This window comes from Netta rufina (genome assembly GCF_964035555.1).
Source record: "Netta rufina genome assembly, chromosome: 10".
Taxonomy (NCBI): Eukaryota; Metazoa; Chordata; class Aves; order Anseriformes; family Anatidae; genus Netta; species Netta rufina.
Genome location: NC_140133.1, coordinates 15,419,074 through 15,432,036, shown reverse-complemented (window position 1 = coordinate 15,432,036; position 12,963 = coordinate 15,419,074). Strand labels below are relative to the sequence as shown.

At 40.5% G+C, this 12,963-nt stretch overlaps 1 protein-coding gene across 1 annotated transcript in view; it reads right to left on the bottom strand.

Moving 5' to 3' along the window:
- The window catches only part of PTPRG (protein tyrosine phosphatase receptor type G), a gene marked incomplete at its 5' end in the record, with an annotated part of 400,948 nt that overhangs the window by 28,540 nt on the left and 359,445 nt on the right, over positions 1-12,963 (bottom strand). Inside the window, one exon of the mRNA XM_084292446.1 lies at positions 2,493-2,584. Within this exon, the coding sequence (XP_084148572.1) occupies positions 2,493-2,584 (92 nt within the window). The remainder of the gene's footprint in view (positions 1-2,492; positions 2,585-12,963) is intronic.

Below are 12,963 nucleotides of genomic sequence, written 5' to 3'. Positions count from 1 at the left end.
AAAACACAGGAAGAGACACCAAAAAATAGCAACAAACAGCTGGAGAGTGTTTACCTTCTACATAGGGCAGGTTATGTTTATGCCTAGGTCAGTCTTTCCTTTCTTAGGTTCCACCATAAAACCTCTTGCCACAGAAACTTCTGAGGATATTTTTGATGCTTATCTCATTTAAATAATCCCATGGGCTGGCTAACTTTGGGAGGATTTATTTATTCTGTAGGACTGATTTTTTTTATTTTTTTTATTTTTTCCCTCAGCATCTCCTTAACACTCTTCTCTCTTCCTTTTGGACGTAAAAAGCAGATTTTTGTAAAAAGGGCTATCAGCAGAACCTGGCACCCCTTTTCAGAAGTTCCCTAGGCATGGGGGTTGGAGGTACATCACTAATACTGTGCACGTGTACTGTGTGTGCACACTGCCCAATCCCTCAGCAGTACATCTGTGATCTAGATCAGGTATCACTTTACCTACAGGATCTGTGAAAAATTCTGGGTTCACTCTTCCATCCCATCACTGTGAACCATAAGGGAGAAAATCAGGCCCACGAGGTGTCAGCAGGGCAGAATGTAAGCACCAAAAGCGAGATGGATGGTTTATGCCAGACAGCAGTCGTCTCGTTCCTATTCCCTCTCCTTACTCTAGGAGAAGGTTTCTTTTAGTCTTTAGGAACTGGAGACCTCAGCTACAGAGAAATACATCTGAAGTAGCTATACAGACTTCAAAGGAGAGGCTCCAAATTTTGAGCAAGTGGGGAGAACAGAATTTGGTGTGTGCAGTGTAGTCGAAGGAGTCTAACTTCCTTCTGAGGGGACCCTGCAGTCCCCAGCACAGGACTAATTGCCTAAAACCATCTCTCCTGACTGGCTGCCACGGCGTGGCACTCGCAGCAGGGAGCTCCAGGAGGAAAGGAAAAATAGGGCTATTAGAGCAGTGTTTTCCTTTGCTAAAACATGGGCGGAAGGTGTCCAACATTTGTTAATAGCAGTGATTTTGTGACAGCTGAAGCAAAGCCAGCTTAAAGCCAGACCAAGTTTACAGATGTGTTGCTGATTATTTTGAATAATTAAATGGTGTAAAACCCAGCTGTGATGAATAGCACTGGGGTCGCAATTCATAAATAATTGAGAAGAGTGAGTCGCATTTGATCATCCTGATCAAATTCTGCTCTCTGGAGAATAAATGTTTGTCCTGAATACCATCAACATTGTTAAATGCCTCAATATTCCTGCTCAGCCATCCAGCCAGCAGTCAATTGAACTAAATCACTTTAACACCTTACACATTTGCCTTCCTCATGAATACAAAACGTTTCTAACTTGCACAACGCTTTTGGGGCATCAGACAAAGCAGCCTCTCTTTATAGACAGTAACCAAACAGCAACAATAAATGTTTTAAATGATCCCATTAAAAACAATTCCTGCATACAGTCCTGTCTTTACTGCAGTAAGTAAAGAAGCTGTAGATATTAGACCACCTATTTTGTTCCGTTGCTCTGTTTGTAAGCAGAGCTACCCGTGTGATTCACATGCATCGCACAAACACACCTCTTCTGCTGATAGGGAAGCCAGCACCACAGCTCCATTGCAATTTCCTGGGGCTCCTCCTGCTTCTAAACACTTCTAAAAGTTCAGCTGTGACTGTGATTAGACTGAAAGCAATGCCTAAAAACTACCCAGAGAATACTGACTAATACTGGGCCCGATTGCAGTCCATCCGCATACTATGGGATGTTTACTGTGTTTGGGCAGCATAGGTAACCCAGTCATGGCAAACTGCTTTAATTTCATTGGAATTACCTCAAATTTACAGCATATTTCTAAGTCAGAACCTGTCCTAAGCAGCTAACAAGATGTAGCATTAAGTAAATACTACCGAACAAGTCCTGAAGCCTTTCTCTTTGGTTTTACTGGAGCAAAATAACCAATCACTTCAACAGCAATCTTTCCTGGCTGAACAGACGATCAACAAGGACTCCAAGGAACTGACATGGTGCAAATGAGAGGTACAGCCATAGTTTGGGGTTTTTATACAAGACCAAACTCTATTACTCACAGTGAGCACTATTTTTCTCTTTTTGGGCAAAGGGTGACTTCTAAGTGTGATGGAGAAAAGCAAATACCAGGCCAACAAGACTAAAGTAAGCTGCAGATAGGAAGAGAAACATGGAATTAAAAACGCCTGCTTGTGCCTTCATGTTGCAGGCAGCTTTTTCTATTTAATAAAAACACAGTAAGGTCTCCCTTAAAGGCACTAATTCCAGTAGAAGGCTGCCTCAGACTCTTGCTCTGTGGCTTGAAACCATCTGTAAACATCCAGTCCCAGTTTACTCATAACTGGTGGCAAATTGGTATTTCCCTATTTCTTCTTATGCATTAGAGCATTGCCTTTACCTGACATGACAACATTGCACAGATGTCACACAGCCCCTTACTATTAATATGCAATTAACTTTAGGAAAATGCCATTTTATTAGTGGATCATTAAATCATACCTCAAAGTCTTCTGAGAACCCATGCTGGTTATTAGAGTAGAGCTCACTGATGTGTTTAACAAACTGCTTGACTGGAATTGCTTCCATATCATCTGTAGAAAGAAAGAGATATTCAGAGTTGCTATTTGTCTTACAAGTAAAACTTCAACATTTACTTTCTCAACTGCAAACTTAGTAAAGAAAGCATTCACTCCATATCATGTAGATTTGAGTTCCCAGGACCATAGTTAGTTCAACATGCAGTAATAAGAAATCTTGATGAATCTGGCCAATTTTGAGGCAAATTCTTCATATTATACTTGTAATTCTAACCACTGCAAATATGAATATTGAGAGTGTATTCCCTGTGATGCTTATTTGCAAAGTCCAATTGAAGTTCAAGCATCTTTTTGTTCTTTTATGCACTTTGAAGATAGCTGTGAAGGGGATGAAGATGCCAAAGAACAGAATAGACCCCAAATAGGAAGGTACAGTACACAATTGCACCCAGTAAGTTTTTATCAGATTGAGCAGAAACACAAGCTTTTCTCCTGCAATGGAAAAGTTGTTAACTTTTTCCTTTTACACAAAAATATAGTATAGAAAAGAATGTAGCATGATGCCGTTTCTGAGCAAAAAAAACCAGGCAACCCAAGAGCCACGGTAATTTGAGCTTCCTCTCATGTCAGATGTATTCTGCTGGACCTTCCATTTATGCTCAGCATAGTGCAATTGCTACCCAATATACCAATAAATCACCCACAAACATTTTCTTAGAAGTAAGAAATCAAATGCTGGAACAGAACTAAAGACAAGCAAGACTATTTCTAGCACCTTCACCTCTGAACAGATGCTAATAAAACTGGAGTGTAGGATGGTTGCCTTATTTTTCTCTCTTTCCCTCTCTCAGAAAAGGCCTAGATGTTGTTACAACCACCACTGCAGTTGGTAGAAACACTGCGCTTGCCAAGATTCATTAGTTAATATTTTCAGTCTGGCATTTGGAAAATGTAAATTGCTATACAACTGTGATTACTTTCAGCATGTGAAATAATCTATTGCCTGATGGCTACTATTGTCTGATTGCATGATTTTATGGCAATACTCCGGTATTTAAGTATCCCATTTAATATTCTTCTGAAGATCGCATCCAGTTTATGTTTACTCCCAGTAATTCAGTGGTGTATTTTTGCTCCCATTTAACAGCCATATGGTTTGGTGCTACAGCTGCATTATAATCTGGATTCCTTTCCTTTTAAACATCTACATTATGATAGAAAAAATCCAAATATTTCTACAGATACTTAGCAAAATTTAACGATAAATAAATAGATGTGACATTTACTGTATTCAGAGTGAAAGATCTTTGGCAGCTAAAACCCCTAAGCTGTCACATATGCTTTTCTTAGCGAAGGGTATGAAGATCTGTATGTGTAAATGAGGTTCTTCTTTGGCAAGAATTTTATAGATCCAGCCCTGACAATCTGATTGCTCTCCAGCTGATGGCAGTTCATATTGACCATGTCATTACTTCTCTACTCTTATTTTATCAGGTAGCGCTCTAGGGTGGTTTTTGCATCTATTGACATTTTCAGATTTCAATCAGCCCTCTTCTATTTTATTTACAAGAGCCAATTGTTAAAGATATGTTTGCAATCTGATCACCTCCCCATATAGTAATACTACTTTAATTAACCACATGCTCATTTACTGAATAATGAAGAATTCAAAACATTTGACAAGTGTATGCTCATCTTAGCAAAAAGCTGCAGCATGTAGAAATGCTGGCACTTTACAATATTTAAGTGCTAACATTTATTCTGCGTAATATTGAGAATATCACCATCTCATAACAACATTTGTATTAATATTTTTGCTGCCAAGACACTTGAGTGGAATGATCTATAGGAACAGCAGTCAATAGCAAGAGCCTGTAAATCTTTCATCTCCGGAAAAGTAACCCACACATCCTTAATTTCTTTGAAAATAACTTGGGCTATGATAGCAATTTCACAAACTGTCACAAGAAGAGTTCCATATGTATTATTTGTTTTTTTTTTTTTTTTTTTCCTTGAGTAGTTTAGCTCAGCTGCGACCAACCAAGATCAAGGATTCACTGTAGCACACCAGAGTGTCCAATTTAATTTTGCAGAAGGCAGAATTTAATTTTAATTGTGATCTGTGAGCCAAAAAATACATTAGAGATAACGTGCTCTCCAGTCCGTTGAATTCCCACCAATTTCAAGGATGGGTCTACACCAGAGATCCATGGCAAAATATGGTTAGTTTTCTTTTATCATCATCACTGCATGGTGGCAGTATCTCTCCACCTTTAGAGCCACTGTTAATTCACTGCTCTGTTCTTCACTATCCTTTATTTTTCTCCTCCTTTTTTTCTCTTCTGCATTTTCTCTTGTACAGCCCCTTCTGATTCTCTCCAGAAGGCATCATCCAATATGGTTTCTTACCCCATTTGATAATGTGGGCAACAATTAAACAGGAAATAAACAGTAAATACTGTTGACATACAAGCTCACTGGGAGAAAGGGATCTTAGGCAGCTGAAGGTGCCCATTAACCCAGGAAAACCATTTGGAACAAAGGTAATTGTTTGAAGATTAACATCAGAAACACAAACATTAGTAACTTAATAGACACTTATGATTTCCAGCTTCTAAACTGCTGGGATAACGTGGTCCTACTGACCATGCAAGATCTGGCAGACACTGCACAGCACCTAGGAGGAGGCCACCCCTGCAGTGATGCTTGCAGTCTGTATTTTTTGATTCATGCCCCCTAGCACCAAACCCTTAGCTAGGAGCAGACATTAACCCAGGTGGGGTATACATGCATATTTAGCCTTGGGCAGCTGTCAGACCTCTGGCAAAATATGTAGCAATGTACTCAGTGCTCTTGAATGGTATCTGCTCTGATGTTACCTGAAGATAGCTGAGACCTTCTCTAAGAAAACCAACAGATGTAGCTAGATGCACATAGTACGCTTTTCCTTGCACTGTCTTCAGTCCAAAGGCTTTGATTAAGCCTTCTTTCCATCTTGAAGACAAATAGACTTCAATGACTATAATTCTTTTAGTCGATTGAAGAGATTAATGGAATCCTATAACGGCTAATTAAGAGCTCTAATAGTTGTTCTGTGCATATTCCCTTTTGCACCATATACTTTTTCCCATCCAGAAACCAGAGTGACGTTTGATGTTGTCAGTGGGATGCTTACATTTTGCAAGACCCACACATTCTTCAAAGAGAGTAGGGAAATGTTTTAATAACATACCTTCACCTCCAACACCAAAGATGTAATTACAATTCTGTCTAGCTTGGGTTTAGCCATCTGTTTTATCAGTGTAAATAAAGTGATTCTGGATTTACACCATTATAAAATATAAGCTGAATCTGGCACCATACTAACATATTAATCCTTTGTGTTATACAGAGAAAGAAATAATCTTAGATGGAAAGAGGCAGAAGTCTCCATGACTTAAATAATAATACATATTTGTATTTATTATTATAACCAACATCATTTATAATAATAATATTTATAAGCAGATACCACTGAAGCTGATAGGTGAGGGTGTGTTTCATTACAATGCCAGACAGTTAACTTTTGTGGTGTTCCCATCTTCACTTGCTGGGCCAAGACAAGTATCTCAGAGGAGTATCACAAACAAAACTGAAGGAAGCCTAACACAGCTCACTTTCTGCCACAAAAGGAGAATGCCAAGAAGAAAGACGTGCTTAAAAAAGGGTAGAAGAGGAAAACCTTTACTTGCACATACACAGTACATTCTCTTAGAAAACAACCACCTTCAAAGGAAGCCCAAAGTATACAGAAGTAATAAAGTTAGTACAGGGTTACATTTAAAATTTGGACAATTAGTAATCCTGCCAGGATGGATTTTCCTCCACCTCCCACTTGATACGCTGTCTTTGCAAAGTTAAAGCAATAGAGGCCAACTGCAAAAGAAAAATGGGATATCGTATCAGAGATGGCATTTCCACATAATAAGATCGGGGACTCATTTTGATTCATTTGCAGCCTGAGAGCTCACTGGACGGTTTAGTGGTATTGGATTGGAATAGATGGGTTTGGGTCACGAATTAATCCAGAAGGTCAAAAGCAAAATACTTCTTCATATTACCTTTGTCTAGTTTGGAGTTTTGGCATTTTTGAAGACCAGCCATTTGATGCACATGAAGAAGTCTTGGTAAGAAGATTCTCCCATGTCTTTTCTTGTGTGTGTAAATGCTTTTAGTTTTTCAACTATCATCTTACTCACTCTACTAAATCCAATACATTCCCTGTATCTTATGCCTTACTTTAAATGTGAAGACTTACTCCGATTCTTAGTCACTGCACTTTAGCCTCTCATCTGTAAGGCCACCTGGATTCATGTGCCATAGCTGCCATGTGGCTTGGCCCATCTGCTCCAACAGCAGCCACATACTGCACCACTCAGCAGACCTGTGCCACCCCTTGCATCTCAGAAGCACCCCCATCAATTCTCAGTGTGCTAGCCACAGATCACTCCAGCCAAAGGACAAAAGGATTGACCCATTCCCTTCTCCCTACCTACGGGGCTGAGCAGTGAACTGAAACAGCCTGCTAAGCTGTCTGATGAATATAAGAGAGGATTAATGGATTTGTGGGGAGGGGAAGAAGGATTAGTTGTCAGTGGGGTAAATGGGTTGATCTTACTCAGTGCCATGGGGAATAAGTGACTATTCCCAGAAAGGGAAACTGCTCTTTCTGAAGACAGCGCAAACCAAAACAGGCTCATGACAGTCATGAAACCAGTGATGTGACTATGGACATTAATCCTGGAGCATCCACCTCTGAACGATGTATCCTCACGCTTCTCATCTCCTGCAAAATAGTTTTGGAAAAACCCTGCATGCAGTTGAAAAACATGGCACTAATATTTAGGAGGAATATTACTTAAAACTGAGTCCAACAGCCATTCCATAAGTTACAATACGTACCAGGTGAGCAAAGGCTGCAGAGCTCCAGCAAGAGCCTGCCCGTACATGCAGCACTGCAGCAGAAGTGCATGTGCAGTGCGATTCCAGAGGATTCATTTACACAGCCAGCAATGGGGCTCTCACAGCCCAGACTTAAATAGGATCCATGCAGCTGTACAACACAGGATGAGTGCACACAGCACTTAGTGGGGACGTAAAGCCCCAGATGTCTGTATCCGCTCTGTCTCTAGAACAGCAGTTAATCACAAAGAATATTGCAAGGATTAATAGCACACCCTTGGGTGAAATTCTGCCCCAGCGGAGGTTATTGAAAAACTCATGTCAAATTCATTACGGTCTAGAGAGAAGCTTAGACAAAAACCTCTAAGCCTACAGACTATGAGCATACTCTGAAGTACACACACTACAGGGGCCAACAACTTCACATGCAGCTCAGATTTTGGCATTGATTGAAATAGAAATGTTTGAGCAGGCAACCCACATCCAGATCCTGCCGCAACTCATGCCAGGACTTGACTCCACAAGAAATTCCACGTGTAAAAATGGGCAATGCTCTTCTTTCTTCAAAGGCTTTTAGATTTAATGCATTTGAATTATACACATTTATATAGGCAAAGCCTTTAATTCTGCAGTATACTGGCTTTCCTTGCTTAGCTATTTAAAATAAGGATGCAACTGAAGCCATTGTATTTAATTTGGAATAATTAATTTTTCTGACTGATCATATTGCTCGCTGTATAAAAAAGTTAGAAATATAAGGATAGTTTTATTTGTATAACACGAGTATCAATTAATTTGTGATAAAACAAAAGCCATTACAAACTCCTTAATATTGAGAAGGAATTTGTTTTCTATGGAGATCATTTCTGCATAAATACTAAAAAGGCAACATTGTAGGTTTCATTCTAGGAGCTCCAACTACATGCTGAAAGTCCATTATAGCTGGCATCCTCCTGCATACGCTGACCTCAGTGAAATTATAAATTAGAAGAAATGAAGATAAATAATAAATGACTGAGAGTTGATTACTGGGGATACCATTCCTCATTAATTATCACATCTTTGTAATTATGTGTTTATCAAATCCTGTTTTTAATAAAAATGTTTCTCAGTGTGAATAGGCGTGTAAAACTGTGAATACATTTGAGAGTCCTGCATAGGTTGAAACGCTGAAAGAAAAAAAAAAAAAAAACAGAATCCTTTTCTTCAAGATAATTACTATCTATTTGTTATAATCAAGTCAAATGAATACAAGGACGAGTTTCTGATAAAGGAGAGACACACGAAAAAGCAGAATATGAAAAATCACCTGTGTAATACTGTAGCTACATTCATCTCTCTTACTTCAAGATTTAATCTACTACAATGCTATTAGCCATGTGTCAGTCAGGAATATAAAGATCTTAATGATAAAATTTTATATGTGTCAAAATAAGAGCTCAGTTTAAATCTGCTTGTACAAATCTTAGATTAGGTTATCATTAATTATAAATGTAATAGCAATATACTTCTTCCCTTTAAGCAAAAATATAATTTCCAGTGAAGAGAATGAAATAATACGAATTTTCCCGTAGCACAGACATTAAACATGATCTTATTTGGTATTGTCTGCTAAGGAGGATGACTTTAATGTCACACATTTCCATCTTCTGGTCCAGTTGTGCCATTCATTACACACACACCTTACACTTAAGGATTAGGCACATGGAGGTGCAACTCTGGAGCAATCTGCAGTCCAGTGCAAAAGCTTTCTGAAAAGAAAGAATCTGCCCACATTCTAAATGGCCACCATGAAAACATTTTTGGGTGACCGAGTCCACTCCTGAAGCCTCCATTACAATATCATAATTAGATACCAACCCTAAATTCTTTGGTGTGCTGCAGGAACAGGGATGGTCAAAGAGAAAAAGGAAGGTGGATGTTCCCTAAAATACTTTGATATTTTCTTGGCTTCAGAGGATGGCTGTGTTTGCAATATTGCGTTCGTGAATTTAATTGAAGCTGAAGATAGGTACGATTCACAATATGGTGCTGGAACATAAATCTGTGGGGAGCAGAAAGCAGACATGAAGTCTTAAACAGCTGAAGAGCACTACTTCAGTGCTCAGTGAAAAACTCCATGCCCTTGAGAAATAAGTCCTCAGCTGCAGTTAGCACTTCTCCCTGTTCCTCACCAGTCCCTAGCACAGAAGATCACTGTGTCACTGCAGTGGCCATTCACCTTGCCACTGACACGTCTTGGTGCTCCACTCTTCTGGCCTGGGATGCAACTGGGGACAGCTGCATCTCAGCAGAAAACAGTAAGGAACCAACCTCAGTTGGGAACCTGCAACTTCCTTGTCAAGTGAGGTACCTCGCTACGGTCTTTTAATAGAAACAGTTCATCATAGGGTGGTTGCCGCCACAAAATAACAGAAATTCAAGAGGTAGGCTTGTAGAAAACACACCTAGTCTGATACATTTGTCAGGAAAGGTTGAAGGGAATTATGGTTATTGAAAAAATAAGCTTTTGAAAGTCTGCAGAAGAGCCAACGGAAGCTATGAGTTAAGAAGATGGACTCTTGATAGGATGACTTCTTGTAACCATGAGATGACAGAGGGATATGACAGAGGTTGATGGCTGCACTGGCCTTCACAACCTTGTATGATAGCATGAGGTGGCCAAGACACCTTTTCACTGCAGTGCACTTGGCTACTCCACAATTTCCTGGGCTCATGCAACCATCCTGCATCATTCTTGAAGAAGTATGGCAGTGTTTCTCCCAGATTCTACCACTGTTTACTTTAAATACACTATTCAGAAACTCCAGCGATAGTTAAAAAGTAATAATTTACTGCCATTTAAACCTAAAAATGCATGCACCATGACCTAGGTGCACTAGGAAGTGCTCCTGAGCCTTGCAGTCTAGACACAGCCGAAAGGACTGGCATCACATCTGATGCATTTTACTTCTACTGAAAATGGTGAAAGACAGCTGGAATAATATGCTAAATGAACCAGCTGCGTTGGCCAGCTGTTCTGTTCTTTATGAGCTGTGTTTCTCTGGACTGTGGTCAAGACTATGCAGAATTTTGAGTTTTGCCATAGGGTCAAGCCTTGGCTATCTCTGTACTGATCTCACAAGTCCTGCTGGCATCAGTGCCACAATGCCTGTTGTGCCCTTGGGCTGGGCAAGGAACCAGGAAAACCACAGGAAGCTCCTGAACAATGCACCAACCAAAAGCAGGAAAACTCTGAAACAAATGATGGTAGGAAGATGGAAGGAGTGAAATTTGTGCTAATTCCACTGTTTGATACCATCTAGGTTACACAGACGGACACTTCTGCTCTGCTTTCATGGAGCGGGTCTTGCAACCAGAACAAAGGAAGACTGATGGAGATGCCTTTTGTTTTGTGGTGTGCAAAATATACAGCTTTGCAGAAATGCAAAAAGACAAACAAGCGAGTACAGGAGCTGGTTTGCTGGGAGAGATGTTGCCATTATAGTGAAGATATTCATGCAAAGATGATGTAGGCATGGCCAAAATTAACTGTGTACAGCAGCAAAGAGAAAGGATATGGAGAAATAATTTTGTTTGGCTGAATGGAGGTGGTTTCAGAGTTCTGCCACTGATAACAGATGTGTCAGTCAGGCACAAGACTGTGAGTTTAGATTTATACCTCGGTTGTAATATCCAGTGGCTGACTCAGTTAATATCTCCTTTGTCCTGTGTTTCTCTAGATCAAGCAGTGCAGATAATTATGAATAATGATAATGATTTGGGTCTCAGAGCAAATTTGCACAGATAACCACATGCCTATGGGTGATATGGCTTCACGCACAATAATTAAGCATGTATGCTACGGGAAGCGAAGTAGAAAATGGGTAAAATCATTCCTTTAGAAAAAGATTTTTCAGATTTTTGGCCCCAAAAAGCTGTACCGCGTACCAACTGGAGGTATCTGGGAGACTGACTTTAGAGTTCACAGAACCGAGGAAACACACGGTGTGTGTAACCAAGAGCAGCGTGTAGCAGAGAAATAAATATGAAAGCTACCTCTGAGCATGCCAACAACATCCAGAGCAGTGGCATGCAGAGACACCAGCGCCGTGAGAGCTCTCGAGCTGCGTCAGGCCATCGCTGCGCCAGGCTCCCAGGCACCTGGCACAGCCACTCTGCACCTGGGCCAGGACCAGCCAGCCCAAACTCGCTCAGCCTTCTCCTAGCAGCAGCTTTCTGCACGCTGTAGATGGGCCCTGGCCAGTCTGTTAAGTATCTTTCAAATGCACTGCTCTGAATTGCCGCCAGTGTGGCTGCTTGCGTACAATTGAGAGTAGAAGTTGGTCCACTAAACTGCAGGAGGTAGATGCACGGTTCCACGGGGATCTATCCAAATATATTTTTTGAGGATGTACCGTCTAGGGTTTCACGAGCTAACAAGATAAATTCAAAAAAACTTGCTTTTGCAAAAATGCTGCTTATATTTTAATTCTGTGATCAACATACCAAAATAAGACTTTCTCAGACACTCTGACAGCTTCCACTGGAGAAGTTCAGGGGTTTATCACTTCACCAGTTGCTGTTAGTTCAAAGGAGAATTTTGTCATTTTAATGTCTTGAAGGAACTTCAGTGGGCTGCCTATGTGGGACCAGCAGCTGATGTCAGAGAAGATCATCATTTAGGAGCAGGTCTACAGGGGGAAAAAGGCCTTTTCTGTATTTCTAAACAAGGAAAATGTTTAGGAGAGCTTCACGATCTTTTCAAGCGGTATCTTCCATCTTTGGAAAAAGGCAACATAGCTGGAATTTCTCTCTACTAATTTAGAGCCTGATTACTGACTCCCTGTTCAGGTAATAGTTAACATGCACAGAGCGAGGCACTTCCAGAGAGTGATTTGATTTTTGATGGCCTGAACAGCTTTACTGTCAGTGCCAAGATCTTCAAGTTCATCCATGCATTCTCTGTTAAGACCTTCTGGGTATGATTCAGCTTCAGATTAAGGCACCTCCATTCAGTTGTCTATATGCAGATGTCTCAATATCTATCATATCCACAACAATCATATTAGAATGGAAATTTGAGGGTTAGATTCATCTTCACATCCAACTAGACTAAACCTCTGCCTGAGGCCCAGCTCTCCAAGTGCCCTAGAGCTGATCAGCAGTCCTTGCAGATTTTTTTTACTACAAAGCTTCTCGAGGTGTCCTACAGCACTTGATCAGCAGGTGTTTTAATCTTCAGTGCCCGTTATCAGATGAGAGAAGCAATTTCTTAGCAGTACTGAGTCTGAATAGACCACGGTGTGCACTGCTGTGACAGCAGCATCGCATCAGTCCTTAAGGTGCCATGGTCCATCAACTTGGCTTGCTATAGTCATGGGTAGATGTACCCAAAGTCTCATTTTCTTCATTTCTCAGAAACTTGGTGTTTACATGCAAGAATGACTGCTGAGAAGCACTAGTGTACGTGCTGGCCTTATGATACCTGCCACCTGCATTGCTTTAATGGA